Here is a 15,963-nt window from a genome sequence, read left to right as displayed (position 1 = left end):
AGCACGTGAAGGAGAGCAGAGTAGAGGGAAGCAGGAGGGGAAAAGGTTTTACAAAAGCACAGATTTAAATAGCAGAGTTAGATGACAGATATACAGCCATACTTAGAGGGTTATAATCTGTGTGTGTGTGTGTGTGTGTGTGTGTGTGTGTGTGTGTGTGTGTGTGTGTGTGTGTGTGTGTGTGTGTGTGTGTGTGTGTGTGTGTGTGTTAGCCTTATAATCACAAGTTGGCTAGCTATCTGAAGGGTTGTCTGAATGTTGTTTATAGCATTCTTTTGAACCATTTTGGTTCTTCTTTAGGCAGTGGCTCACTAGCTTAGTGCTCTTTTGAGGGAATTTTGCTGTACTTATACAAATTTGAAAGAAGTGACATTTAATTAGGAGTTTAATTATCTCCTTGCCACAGAATCTGTTCACCATTGAAATGTCTGAAACTGTCAAAACTCCCAAATGTGCTCATCTAAACACAAAAACAGACAGGTATGTTCACATATGCAGCATAGTTTATGTAAGGGGGGGAATAAAAATGGCAAAAAGCCTCTAAAAAATAGTAACAGTTTCTTACATTAGATTGGGATGGACTTCATCTTGACCATAGAGGTGAGCTCTTGTTTGGTGGCATGATCACGTCGCCTCTGTCTCATCCTGGATATACAAAATGAAACATCAACACTGACTGACAAAAACTTTAAGAATGCCAGGCTATCCAAAAAAAAAAAAAAAACAAAGAAAAAAAATGTTACTCAAACTAAAACAGAGACACAGACCACACAGTCATGGACTGTGGATGTGGGATATGCCTGTGTGTGTATTTTTCTTACCACACAACAAAGATGAGGGAAAAGATGGTGGTGAGGATGACCACTGAGAACAAAACCAGGAGAATCACCAGACCTAAATTACCTTCATCCCCGTGTTTAGAACCTGGGTGGGAAGAGAAGAGGAGCAGAGGAGAAGGGAGGTTCAGCAAAACAAGCAGGGTGGGAGGTACAGAGAAGGACAGATGACAGAATTCACACAGGACATTGCAGAGAGACGAACGCACACATGATGGAATAAGCAGATGTAAAAGTGCAGTGAAATAAATACAATAAAAGTCCAAATTGGCATAACATGGGGAGAAAAAAAAAGAAGTTTACACATCTATGTGAGACAAAAATGGAAAGAAAAAAAGCTGTGTGTGTTCCTGGATTTAATTACTCCCTGGTGAGAAGCTAATTTGAAATCTGCCATTATGGCTTTTCATCCAAACATGCATTTATTATACTGAGAGGAGTAAACAACTCGCTTTCACATACACAAATGAGAGAAAACATCAACCCGAACTGTAAAAGTACCAACACATCCAAAAACGAAAAAGCAAAAGTGCATATTACTGACAGCATTAAAAGGTGATTTATGAGCACATCTGCAAACGACAGTGCTTTCTCTCACACGCTGACACAAATAGAAGAAGACATCTGCTTCACAGGACACCAGTTTAAATAATCCAACAGCACCAGTCACAGGCTTTTAGCCTGTCCTCCACTGCCAAACCTGTAGTTGTCTCCTTGTATATACTGCGTGTGGGTGGGTGTATACTTGTTGTGCGTATCCTGGATGTGTATATTTTAGACGGCATGCTTGCAGCTGCAGGCTGCTTTTAACTCTGTTTTTTTCCCATGTATACCTGAGCTTGCCATGTACTTTGCTTTCATCCAGTGTGCACACAGCATCGTAGAAAACATGACAACCCACAGGTGCCAATTACTGCAATTATATGTAATTTGGTGATGAAGCCAGGCACAAGCTACTTGCACTGTTCTATCAAGTAACAAGTAATAACCATAATAAATGCCTTCCTAGAGATTGCTGCTGCATCAATGCCCGATGAGCCTTCTCAATGCCACCAAAACACAAGGTAAAAACATCTCGTCTTGCGCTTATTAGGCTATGATTCGCATAGTTCAGTGGTTTTCAATCATTTTCATCTAATATATGCTCAAAAAAGGGCCAATAGATACACTGAAGGACACCTACATCATTAAAAAAACATATTTCTCTTTTTTCCCCTCTATCTCAGTAACTGTTCATCTGATCCACTTCAAACTTGTTGGGCATGTTACTGGAAACTGGAGTAAGTGCAGTATCAAGTGCACTTAAAAATCACTTGGACAAGAGGTGCTCATATTTTGGCTAAAAATTGTTCTCTGATAGTAGTATTTCCTCCACAGTGACTGCTGTCTACCCCATGCTATGTGTGAGGGGGAGGAGGAGGACCACACATACACACAAGGGAAATGTATAATTGGCTGTCTTTGTGATGACATCGCAGACATTAACGCATCCCCAAGCCTCTTACCCTTAAGTTTGACAACCACAACTAAGTGCCAGACTACTCTCCGAACCTAACCCGGAGTCTGGGACTCTCGAGTTAAAAATGTCTTATGTTTTGTAAAACTTTTACAAAACATAAGGTCAGGCCATCCACACTAATTCAAGGGGCTATTGGGTCAAAGAACCAGAAAGACCTTTCTAAGTGCTATAGGAAAGCAAAATGCATATATAAACATAATTTTCATTCTACTGCTATGTGTTTAATTCCTCTAATAACTGTAAATAATGCCTCAGCTTCTCAGCTGTTGAAGATAACTGAGTAAAATCTAGACAGAGGGAGAGCGGAAAAAAACAATCTGCTAAAAACATGCTAATAAATGAAAATCATTTATGGTTAAAATTACTTAGTAATGAAACGGTAATAGCAACTGTTACAGAGCAGGTCTAATATTAGTAGTGCTAAAAGGGGTTGTGGTAATTGTGGTAGCAACCTAGGTGGTGTAGTACTAATCTAGTGACATTAGCTGCACTCTAGTTGACCCCCAACATAGCTGATTGTAATAACAGTTTTCATTTGGTGTCTTACCCCGTGACTTTGGAGTGGAGGCTTCAGGCTTTGATTTGGTTGGGAGAGTAAAGATGTCCTCTGGCTCCACATCAGGCTCAGGGGTGGTATAGTCTGTAAGGCAAACACAGGCCCAGAGTAAGTTTTTTACTTCAGTCAGTAGACAGGAATAGTACAAAGCCTTTAATAAAAGTTCTAATACTACTCTTAACTGAATGTGATTCAACTTTAAGTGTATTTAAAGATAATTATTTGATCGTGTTACCTTTTAATCAAATCTATATAATGCCTTAATTTATTGATCGCTTTTTGCATCGTAAATTTACTCTCAAAATAAAATGACTGATACGGACTACTTTAATTTTTCCTCCTACCTTCCCAGGGCCTGCCGAGTAGCAGAGGAGACCATTCACTCCACTGGCTCTCCGCGTTAATTTCATCACGGGTTCGGACCTGAACCTGGTGAAGGTGGCCTGCCAGAGCGTCCCATATTACAATTGAATTATCCAAAGAGTAAATCTGGTTAAAAAGAGAGAGAAACATGTCAGGGAAGGAGCACACACACACACACACACACACACACACACACACACACACACACACACAAACAAGATGGTAGCAGTCAACTTGGAAAGTTAAAACAAAGAAACCGCAATGCAGAAGTTCATGACCAACACTTCCCCCCTTGTGTTTAGCTGTAGTGTGTTTAAAGTGACCTACCAAAACAAAAACAGTGAAACAGTTGTGCGGCTTTTAATGTTTTATCTCAGTTTATAAAAGCAGAAAGTTGTGCTTTATCAGTTGGAAATCAAAAAATTATTTTCAACTGCTGGTAAAATATTTGAAACATTTTTTATATTTTCTCCAATGTGCATGTTCAAGTTTATTCCTAACTACAACCCCATCGACATTGAAGTGAAATCAACGGTCTTGCTTACGAACCTCTGACCAGAACATAGAGCCCTGTGGCCTATATCTGATATGAAATATCAAAGGAAAAGCATCATGCTGGGGCCAGGAAGAGGGAAATCTCCATGAGATCAGTAGCTTCTTTGGATACCCTCCAAGTTCCTTCACCAACACTGACTCTGGAGGGTCTGGTTTTACTGGAAAACACAGGATTAAATCAAATTTGATTAAGTATTATATTTTGTTATTTTCACTGGGCAAAAAACATACAAAATCTCTCATGCTGTTTTACTTTGATGTTACTATTGGTGATCAAAAACTCTAAAATAATGACGTTAATGAAATAAAGTATGTTGAAACAAAATCATGACCTGGTACAACTGGTACAATGAATCCAATTTAACTTCAATGATTTCATTAACTATTGTCATTGTTTTAAATATTGCCCTCACCTGTGTGTTAAACAAAAATGCAGAGAATGGGAAAAATGGTGAACAACATCTAATGGCCATTCACAGATCTCAAACAGCTATGAACGCCTCTATTCGAGAGCAGTGAAAATGTAGACAGTGATTGTTAGGTAGTTTTTATTGTTTTATTTGCTTATTCTTCAAAAGTTATGTTATATTTCACCAGACACAGTTTTCTGTAGAAACAGGAAGCTGACCCTGTGACACTGGCATTTACCGCAAGAGACCAGTACAGAAATACATATCCGCAGAAGTTGACTTGCATTATATTATTCTTAGAAATTGACCTGCAACACACATACTCTGTGACACACACACACAGCTTACACACAGACAGCATCAGGACCTGCGTAACAGGAAATGTGATTATATTTGCATATTGACGATGTAACCTATAAAAATAAACGAATACTGCAGTTCGGGGTGATTCGCTCTGAGCTTTTCACCCGTGCAGCACGTTAACCTACACAAGTGTCTCAGTGTTGTTTATTCACCTGACTGTTTGTTAACTGTAAATCTTTGACAGTGATGCAGCAAAACAGGATGAATTAGGTCATAATATGAGAATCACAAGGGCATGGTCATAACAGCAGTAACAAAGACAGGCGTGTGTCATTAGATATCATGATGCATTGTCTTCTGTACACACCAGTTTGCTTTAACTTTACCTGTGCATGTGTGAAATTCCACTTTGTGTTCCCAGAATTTGTTTTGTGTGTTTATTCATAATGCAGGTAATATTTTGGAAATGGGAAAAAAATCCTTAAAATGTAATGTATATATGAGGTCTATATTACACAAGTGTGTTTAGCGTGATCTTACATAGCTCGTGTAATTTAACACTGGCGGTTGTATTCTTAGACCCAAGTGCATTCGTCTCTGTGATTCTAAGGGTATGGATGGGCTGCCAGAAAGCAGGGTGAACTACATCGCAGTGCTTCTGGGTGACGTCCACGATGCATGGGCTCCACTCTTTACCATTGCTTAAAAACACACAAAAAATGCTATTTAGAGTTAATGACAACTGAAATATGTGCTAAAAACAGCAAAGATAGTACAACCAATTCACCACAGCTCAATACTGAAGCCTCTAAATAAATGTCAGGCTGATATAAATGTAGTGTGTACATGTCAGCTCTGAGAGTCTGTTCCGCCAAGGCTTATGGTGTTTACAGTGACCAGATAAAGCTGTGTAGTGTGTGGTCTGTAAATTCCAGATGAATTATTAAGAATCAGTCTCTTCTAGTGTTTCCCAATAAGAATTTTTTCGAAGTGTGCCAAACATTTACCAGTGAGACAAAAGATAAAATGAACAGAAATGACAATGGCACAAGTGAAATTATTTACCTCAACAGCAAAAAGGTAACAGATCTAATAGCCCTTTTGTGGTTCAGTGCTTCAGTATGCTTACATCTCAGAGTAGAAAAGTCATATTGTGACTGTATTTGTTTACACTTATTATTTATTTGTTGAATTGTCCACCAGCTGAATGTCTAATCTTTACTCAGCAGTCCTTAAGAGTCAGTCTTGTTCCTGCTAGTGTCTACTGCAGTCCATGAAAACACTTTAAATGTGTATTGTTTCCTGTTTGAGAACACTACAGTTTGCAAAGGTATGCGTGCCCAGCTTAAGAGCCATATGACAAGTTGGAGGAAGAACAGCAGACTCAAAGAAGGATAATTTGATATATACTATATATTAGCATACTACTCAAACTATACACACTGCATTCAAAATTCAACTCTGTGCAGTAACTAGCTCTTACCTGAAGGAGGCATTATACTCTGCTGGCAGAAAGGTCTTTACAGTTTCTACCCAGGAGCAGCGAACATGTGTGTGATTGGGCACTTGACAGGAAATGGTCAGCCGCCCAGGGGGATCTGGGGAACAGTAGTAAGGCATAGATCATTTTCAGGATAGAAAGGGAGTGATGTTTTTCAGAGCTCTGTTATAAGTTGTTATATATTTTAAAGTTTATATGGCTTGTCTTCAAGTCTAAAATTAACAGCTCGGTGTCTGTGCCCTAGTTTCCTGCACATTAACCAAAATATTGAATGACCAGTACCATGGAAAAATTCCCTGAACTTCAAAAGGAAGCCTACTTAGGGAGATGCTTCCTGTGCAAGACAGTTATAGGAAGTGGGAGGCAATTTTGTCTAATTGATAAACGATAAGACCAGTTTCCTCTGAGGACCAGCATTGGTGCTGTGATTATCACTGTTTCAGTAAGTTGTCCTGTTAAATTCCTTCATTAAAAATGCAGATCCAGAGGGAAATAAAAACATGTTGAGATAAATTTGTAAAAGAAATGAGAATTTCTCAGGGGCACAAACATAAACTTCCTCTAAGATCTGTAGGGGATTGGGAGACTTACTGTATACATGGGGCCTGTATACATGGGGCCTTCAAAAACTGAATTTTTGAAGGCTGCAGTCCCATGCCAAAAGACTAGATACAGAACAGACCTTTTTAATGGTGCTAACCCATAAATTAAGAGCAAGCTTAACAAGTCACAGGAACACTTACGGCCCAGCCTGAGTTTTATAGAACGGAGGAGCCGCCCACTGTTGTCATAGCAGCTGTAGGTGCCCTGCGCTGAATGGTTGACACGCAGCAGGACTAAGCTTCCATTTGGTGTCACTTGATGCCATGGTAACACTGCGCTGTGGCTGAGATGCCACGACACAGGTAACCTAGTCAGGGACATGTTAGACTTTGGTTATTATGCTTTAGGGGACTTTATCTCAACTCCAATCCTAGATTAGAACAATAACAGTAAGCACCTAATATCAAAAACATACATGTTACAACATTCATTTATAAAGAAACTACAACTAACACAACATCAGTACAGGTTATATTACATTCATTTTTATTGTGCCAGCCCCCCTTTTGTTTAAAATAAAGAAGTACATCTTATTACTTTTTTTGAGCAACACACTACTTTCTTCTGCTATGTAAGTCAAACAATAACAAAATGCACAGTTTGTTGATGCCATTAAGAAGCCGTCCTTATTCATGTCAAGTCATGTACATTATTTAGCTGCATTATGACAAGAAAGGTGCAAGTAAAGTTAACCAAATTAATGATAACTGTTAACTTGCAGCTATTGAAGCCAATAGTAACTGTATGGGCAGAAAACTACTGTTAAACACGCCAGTGCTTCACTCAAGCATGACAAAAACAGGATGAAGGCACATACAATACACTACAGGACAATGAACAATTTTAGCAGTAGAGTAAAGGCATGAATATACCTGAGACTGACCATTTGAGCAATTAGGTATACGCCATAAAAAGATAAGGTTTCTATAGTCCTGTGGACGACACAGTATATGTTCGTATAATCAACTAATTCTTCAGAATCTTTTCTGATGGAATTTGCTGGCATTATGCTTCAGTTATGTGTAGTATCTTATTTTTGTCTCATCTCTGTAAAGCTTACGGGTTTTTCTTTTAAGTAAGATATCTGCTGTTAAGTTTCTTTGTTGTAATTAAGGCCTCGGTTAAGCAGGCCTAAAGACCACTTGGCAACCTCCAGTCACTAGTGAAAAATATATTCCTATTGGCTGGCAAGTGGTTGTTGGCTAAAATTGGTTGAGGAAGGAGCACTAAAAACCTCCTTGTGATTGCTTTGGTTGCTAGAGGATTGCCGCATTCACCCATGGTTCACCCAAGACCCTGGCCTATCTGCACCAAACCACCAAATTGTAGTAAAACTTGAAAAATTGTGCTTTACAGCTGAAACCAGCACATTTAAAAAGGTGCAACATTATATTTTCCTGATTTGCACTGCATCTTAGCAAGTAAGTGGCAAGTCTTTGTGTGTCAATTCGATGTCTACCCTACATACTACAGGAAATAGCAGCAAACTGAAGTGACCAAAGTAATCAGAGGAGGTTTTGGGGGCATTAACATGTACTTCTTTACAATGAATTTAACCTGGCAAAAGCAAGCAATTTCCTGCAACCGCTCTGGGAATACACGCACAATTCCCCAGCGACCAGTGGTTACCAGTGACTGACTGGCCTTAAGCCAATATGACTGAGGCTTAGCGATTGAATTCACAGCAAACTCCAGCAACCACTCTCGAAACAGCTTCCCTAATGACCCTAATGGTAGTTAACAGATGGCCGCAAACTGGTTTCTAGGCCGATGACACTGGGGACTATGGCAAACTTCTTTTGACACCAACATTAAAAATGAACCTTCTGAGTAAGAAAATAACTAAGAAAAACAATGAGTCTAACAGTTTTTCAGTATATCAATTAATATCATCATAACCTTTATGACAAATTTGCTCTGCGTGCAAATGCATGGAGATGCTATACTGAACAACTCTTTCCAACACCACAACAAGTGTGCTAGTGTGTTGCTCTTTTTTCTTCCTTACCTGATTTCCGAATTATTGCATGCCAGTGTCACATTCGACTCCAAGCGCCCATACTGCTCGCCTGACACTGCAAACACAGACATCGCATAAAATATTAAAGCACTGTGTTGTCTGGCTTGCAGTATCTGCACATTGCACAATCTAACATACCATGTGTCAGCATTGTCTGTATTAATGTGATTCAAGCGGCACCATTTACAGTATATTCTGCCGTGTCACAATAACATGACCATACAAGGCAAGGGATCCTGCAGACACCAGGCTGAGGAGACTTTGGCTCACAGTATAAAGCTGCTCCATCATTAAAGTAATATTACTGTGTATCAGCAAATCCAATCTGGGAGCCATTTAATAATGGACAGAGGATCAGTGAAATGTTTCACCAAAATACCAGGAACATCCTGTCGTACTGGCTTCTACAAAAGGAGACAGTACGGCAGGTCGTGTGAGAGTTTTAAACTTGGAAGTGCTGTAATATGAAAAGTGTTCACTTTCTACAATATGGAACCTTCAATTTTCTTGTTGATAACGCTCACTCATTGATTACAGAAGACTCAAAATCACCTTGGTTTCCCAGTCTTAACTTCACAAAGACACAGTAACATATTTCACGGTGACTTGTATTTATTTCTATTTCAAATTACTGCTGTATTGAATAATGGAGATAACTTTAGTTTTATCTGCTGAGATTTTTTAGGTTTTATCTCTGATATCCTCCTCTTCACCAGCTTTGCTGCAGCTATGCTTTAATCCATAGACAACTATGGCAACCTAACAGTTTAGGGCTTTTTGGTATATTATTTATTAAACAATGTAAGATTAGATACAGATGTAACCTTGTAGTTTTAAAGATCATTCTCCAATTTAAATCCAGCAACAATGGATACTAATGACTCTGGATATGAAATTTTGATATCAGTAATATTCTTTGTAATCTGCAAAACTACAACATGCTGTCACACAAAATTGCAGGGTGGTGCAGATTTGAAGGAATACTAAGACTAGTGTATACCTGAGCAAATATTTGAGGTGGCTGTAGTGATTTGCAAACTTGATACACTATCTCCAGTATGAGTATCTGTGTGTATGTTTAGCTTGGCTACAAAAAGTGAATGCCAGCATTTATAGTAGATTCAGTGTGAAGGAAAAGAAAAAAAAAAAAAAAACACTGACTGCCAGTCTGCCACGAACACACCTTCATTAATGTTAACCTCAATCACTCAGGCATGCATACTCCCTGCCGACCTCTCCTCCCTTGGTAGCAAACAATCTACCCCAGGTTTGTGATTCTGCATTTTCCATTAATTCAGCTTTTTTTGTATCTTATTATCTTGTAACAAACTTAATAAAGTGGCTTCATTAAGCTGAAACCTCCTTTTATGTTCAGAAATCACATGGAGAAGAAGAGGCATCTACTATATGTTGTTACATATATTATTTTTCCCCCTCCCATAACAACTGCGTATGCCCTTTGGGGACCAACTAAGTAAATCCTAAATTAAATTTGACACATACTCAAGATGACGACTTTACTGACAGCAGTTTCAATATTTGGTTTTCACTGGCACTCCTGCTGTTAGTAGCTGTGCAAAATGAGACCGCTGGGAAAAGAGGAACAATGATCCACAGTGACTTTGTGGTTGCATTTATATTTTTGAGCGTAGGAGATAAATGCTCAAAGAGGAGAGTACAAAGCTGAGTGACATTAGAAACAGAGCTGTGATAGAAAGATACATCTAAAACTTTCAAAATGAGAAAAACGCTCTCCAGTTTCAATAATGGAAATAAAAATAAGCCTGCATCTTGTTATTTACGGTTTGAATTAATTTGATCAGTTTAATTGCTCTTCAATCAACAACTTAATGAGTAAGATCTGGAAACATTAAAAGAAAAAAAGCTTGTAAGGGTTCAGGCAAAACTCAAACAAAAAAAATCCAAAAAACAAAACTACAGATTTCTGAAAAATAAATAAATACTTTACTTTTACGATTGCTAGATCAAGGTCTTAGAGACTTGAAGGCACAGAATCCAAGGTGTTTGAAGTACAGACTGACATTTCTGGAGTCTTTAATGATTTGGCGTGCCATACCATCAACCGATGTTGGTGGTGGTTGGTTTTATCCAAAGTCTAAAGCCAACTATTTCCTTTTCCAGTAGGACTTGGCATTTCCCCATGGTGCCCAAACTACTGCCAAATTGTTTCCTGATGTCACTACTGTGCTTTGTTGGACAGCCAGAGGTATTTGTCCGAAAGATGAGAAATAACCAACTCCAAAATACAGGTGAGCTAAGGTATGTTATCAAAGCTACCCAGCAGTGATTGAGTGATTCATGGTAAAGGAGCCACAAGCAAATAAGACATACTTTTTAGAAGTTATATATTTCTTTATGGTAAATCCTTTTTTGATTGATCTTAGTAAATGTTCTAATAATCTGAGATAATTGATTTCTAATTTCCATGTGCTATAAGTCATAATTATCAAAATAAAAGAAAAGATATGCAACATTTCAATTTATGTGTAATGAATATATTGCATTGCAATTTCTTATTTTAATTATGCATTTCGACTTTCCACCTTGATTAGATACGTGTGCATTGTGCAGTGAACAGAAAACAGGGAGAAAGCGTGTGAGGGCATACATGCACCAAAGGCCCTCGGGTCCAAGTTGAGATTGGGCTGCTGCATTTAGCCTTTTGGGATATGGGTACCTGCTTAACCTGCAAGCTAAACCAGTAGCCATTTAACTGTAACTTCTATATAAAAAGGTTTAATCATTCAACCCCACTTGTGTCCATATAACAAAACAAGCGTAGTAGGTTAAATATTACCTTTCACCTTTATCTTTTCGTATTGTTTCATCTTACAGCAACATCCAAAAAGGCTACAGAGCAACCCCTCTACCACATCTAGGTTTGTCAGACCACATGTCCATGCTGTTGATCCCTGCATACACTCCCATTAGGAGAAGAGCCCCCCCAGTCACAAAAACTGTGAAAACCTGGCCAGAAGGTGCATCACATCAGCTGCAGGACTGTTTTGAAAACACGGACTGGAGCGTGTTCGAACATCAGGACCTTGAAGAGTACACAACATCAGTGCTCTCATATATTAACTTCTGTGTCAACAGTGTCACTGTGGACAAACGTCTCCGGGTGTATTCCAACCAGAAACCCTGGATGACTAAAGAGGTCCAGGTCCTGCTGAAGCAACGTGACGCCGCTTTTAGATCCGGTGATGGTATGCAGTACAGTGCAGCCAGATCTCAGTTGAAAAGAGGCATCAGAGAGGCCAAGGCAGCGTACAAGAGAAGGATCGAAGACCACTTCACCACCAACAACTCACGACAGGTATGGCAGGGAGTTCAGCACTTAATCAACTACAAACCTGGCAATACCACGTTGACTGAGGGTAACGCGGAGCTTGCAGAGGAGCTGAACCACTTCTTCGCACGCTTTGAGGTGAAGGGACCAGAGGCAGCAGCAGCAAAAACATCGGACAGCAGCAGCCCAAGCCTCATAGTGCAGGAATATGAGGTGAGGCGCACACTGTGGGCAGTGAACCCCAGGAAGGCCACCGGACCAGATGGGGTAACCGCAAAGGTCCTAAAAGAGTGTGCAGACCAGCTGGCTGGGGTCTTCACTAAGATCTTCAACACTTCACTGTCCCAGTCCTGCATCCCGCCGTGCCTAAAGTCAGCCACAATTGTCCCACTGCCAAAGCGTACTAACATTAGCAGCCTCAACGACTACCGACCAGTTGCTCTAACACCTGTTATAATGAAGTGCTTTGAGAAACTGGTCCGACGTCACATCATGTCCTGCCTGCCACCCACACTCGACCCGCTCCAGTTTGCATACAGAGCTAACAGATCAACTGAAGATGCCATTGCTACAACGCTCCACACCACCATCTCTCACCTGGAAGTGCAGGGCCGTTACGCCAGGCTGCTCTTTGTTGACTTTAGCTCTGCTTTCAATACGATACTCCCGGACAGACTAATAGATAAACTGCTGGAAATTGGACTTCCTTCCACCACCTGCCGCTGGATCAGAGACTTCCTCTCAGACCGTGTACAGAGAGTTAGAGTGGGGCCTCATCTTTCCTCAGCCCTCAGCCTCAACACCGGCTCTCCACAAGGCTGTGTACTGAGTCCCCTACTGTACACTCTGTACACACATGACTGTGTTAGTTCCCACCCAGACAACACAGTCATCAAGTTTGCAGATGATACCACTGTGGTGGGGCTCATCTCAGGGGGAGATGAGACTGCATACAGAGCTGAAGTTCAGAGGCTGTCAGATTGGTGTGCAGACAACAACCTGGACCTCAATACCACCAAAACAAAAGAACTGGTAGTTGACTTCAGAAGGAGGAAGTCCGAGCTGCAGCCTGTCAGCATCAACGGGGAGTGCGTGGAAAGGGTCTCCAGTTTCAAGTTTCTGGGTGTGCACATAGACACAGACCTCAAATGGAGCTCTAACACCTCTGCGGTCTTAAAGAAGGCCCAACAGCGTCTCCACTTTCTGAGAATCCTCAGAAAAATGGACCTGAAGAAGGAGCTGCTGACCGTCTTCTACCGCTGCTCCATTGAAAGTGTGCTGACATATTGCATCGGTGTGTGGTTCTCCAGCTGCACCACAGCACACAGAAAGGCACTCCAGAGGGTCATCAACATGGCCCAAAAAATCATTGGACATCCTCTTCCCTCCCTGAAGGACCTGTACAGCACTCGCTGTCTCAAGAGGGCACGCAGCATCCTACGGGACTGCACACACCCAGGACACCGGGTGTTTAAGCTGCTGCCGTCTGGCAGGAGGTTCAGGCTGCTGAGGTCCCGAACAAATAGACTCAAGGACAGCTTTTACAACAGGGCAATAGCCCTGATCAATGTAAATAGCTGACCTCCCTGGACTTTTTAGGGGGAGGTAACAATGTTTAAAACGATAACAATAATATTTATATTTATAACAAGGTGCAATAATAATTAATGTGCAATAATAACAGTGTGCAATACACATACACTTATTCTTCTTTTTTATACTAAGTTAATATACTGTGCTGTGTTGTTTGTTACGTTGTGATGTGTCATATCGTGTCGTGTTGTGTTATCTGTAGTGCCGACGTAGGACAGTTTTTCCAATTTCATTGTACTACTGTACTATGTATGACTGTGCAATGACAATAAAGAGTTATCTTATCTTATCTTATCTTATCTTCTGTGTAATACTTTCCTTCCCTCCACTTTTGTTCTTGTAGAGCCTCTCCCAACAGCTTTACCCAGATTTTCTTTTCCCCTTCAACCACTGAAAACACACACACACACACACACACACACACACACACACACACACACACACACACACACACACACACACACACACACACACACACACACACACACACAAAATCCTCCCTCTGTTTCTGCGTTTGTGAGTGTGTGAGCATGTATGTGTCCTACCCGGGGCCTTGGTGCAGCTCAAAGATTTGGCTGGTCTGAATGTGTGTATTCATGTTTTATTGGCAGTGAAGTACATTATTCCCCAAACCCGCAGCGTTCCACTCATATCTGATTCTGCCTCTGGCAAGAGGACCCAGACATGTGCACAGGCGCACACAGACATAAAACCACACACATAAATGTGCATTTAAGTACACATACCCACATACATGGACACACGTGCATAGGCACACACACACACACACACCCCCACACACACACACACACCCCCACACACACACACACACACACACACACACACACACACACACACACACACACACACACACACACAGGAAGGTTGCAGGTCTCTCCTAACATTGAAATCCGATGGCAGGGTGGACACAGAAATTGCAAGCTGTGTGAAACTTAGTATTTTCCAGACAATAAAAACTGAGTGTGGAATTGCTGCAGGGAAAAGAAGGGGAAAAAAGGAGAACTGAAAAGGAAACATTTTGACAGTTTCAGCTGAAGGTCTATGGGCAAGCTGTTCATTTTGTTGGAGTAATTAAGAAAAAAAGAAAGTGAGAAAGAAAGAATCTCAATGCTGTAGAAATCTGTGCACTAAGGCCAAAAAGGCTCAACAATAAAATTCTTGTTGGAACAAAAGTGAGTAATGAGACTTTCTCTGGTCACGGCTCTTCTAACAATTTCATTTTTCATAGTAAATGCACTGGGTTTAAAAAAAAAAAAAAGAAATTAAAAATATGTTTCCTTCTTCCATTCTGTTGCAGGAGCTTTATATCTCACAAGTACTTGCAGTCAAGATAAGTCAAGAGCACCCAAAATAGCTGACACAGGAATCTGTCCCTGATCCTTAACACAATATGTGTGTAAGTACATGTGTTTGCACATGAATTTGAAAGTGCACTGTCACAGATCTTCTTGTTAAAACAGAAAAGGTCTTTCCGCAAAGTGTTCAAATGCAGTTTGTGTGTGCGCATGTGTCTCACCTTCATCGGTCCAGATCTGAGCACAACTGGGACACAGTGACCACGATAAAAACCAGATGACTGTCAGACACACAGGGCTGAACAAAAGGCCTGGCATCTAGAAAGAAAGAGAGATCGAGTCAGGAATAGAGGTAGCATTATGATTAGGAGTTATTTTAAAGCATTAACATGAGCAGCAGCAGCATTATCATCATCATCACCTCCATTCTGGGTCCATTTTGTACTAGAAAATTGGTATGAAAACAAAAATGTGCCCATAAACAACCTGAATTTTCCATTTCTTTTGTCAGTTTCCTCACAGCAGAAACTACATACCGATGTATAAATGGCTTAGAAACATGTTCCATGCAATTACTTGACAAATCATGCCGTACATGCTTCTTCCTTATTACTGAAAATTCAGTATCAGAAACTATCCAAGTCCAAAAATGCATAGAGCCTGGCCAAGACCACTGTTTGCCTCCATCTCTCAGTGGTGGAACTGTTGAGAGATTTTTTTCTCCTCAAAATTAAAAACAGATTTCCCAAATAAAACAAAAGTGAAAATATGTTGGACAAGACTCTAGGTTTCCATTTGCCAAAAAAAAAAAAAGATCGTCAGCTCCACATGTGTTGGAGAAGTCATCTATCTTCAAGTTTTCTATAAATTCTCCATTTCTTTTCCCAGATGTTCTGAATTTAAGACAATGAAGGTTCAGTGTTTAGGCTCCAATCACTGTGATGATTGGAGCTAAAGTCTAATTATCTGCTGGCATTCTTAAACTAAGATATGAGGCATGATGATGTCTGCATCTGCACTGTTGGCATGCTACATTTCCTAATTAGCACTACATGCAAAGTACAGCTTGATTGCAATT

At 40.3% G+C, this 15,963-nt stretch overlaps 1 protein-coding gene across 3 annotated transcripts in view; it reads right to left on the bottom strand.

Annotated features, from left to right (window-relative positions):
* The window catches only part of il11ra (interleukin 11 receptor subunit alpha), a 54,895-nt gene that overhangs the window by 3,351 nt on the left and 35,581 nt on the right, over positions 1 to 15,963 (bottom strand). For all 3 annotated transcript variants that reach the window (XM_085359685.1, XM_085359684.1, XM_085359686.1), the window contains exons 2-11: positions 15,107 to 15,203; positions 8,655 to 8,721; positions 6,787 to 6,953; positions 6,026 to 6,140; positions 5,083 to 5,243; positions 3,824 to 3,987; positions 3,256 to 3,400; positions 2,903 to 2,995; positions 822 to 924; positions 566 to 645 (exon numbers count right to left, since the gene is read on the bottom strand). In XM_085359685.1, the coding sequence (XP_085215811.1) occupies positions 567 to 645; positions 822 to 924; positions 2,903 to 2,995; positions 3,256 to 3,400; positions 3,824 to 3,987; positions 5,083 to 5,243; positions 6,026 to 6,140; positions 6,787 to 6,953; positions 8,655 to 8,721; positions 15,107 to 15,203 (1,191 nt within the window). In that variant the 3' untranslated portion in view covers position 566. The remainder of the gene's footprint in view (positions 1 to 565; positions 646 to 821; positions 925 to 2,902; positions 2,996 to 3,255; positions 3,401 to 3,823; positions 3,988 to 5,082; positions 5,244 to 6,025; positions 6,141 to 6,786; positions 6,954 to 8,654; positions 8,722 to 15,106; positions 15,204 to 15,963) is intronic.

This window comes from Diplotaxodon limnothrissa, linkage group LG7, assembly GCF_057381915.1.
Source record: "Diplotaxodon limnothrissa isolate DT_005_m linkage group LG7, D_limnothrissa_male_GT1.1, whole genome shotgun sequence".
Classification (NCBI taxonomy): Eukaryota; Metazoa; Chordata; class Actinopteri; order Cichliformes; family Cichlidae; genus Diplotaxodon; species Diplotaxodon limnothrissa.
The sequence above is the reverse complement of the archived record's forward strand: the minus strand, read 5'-3'. Positions and strand labels throughout refer to the sequence as shown.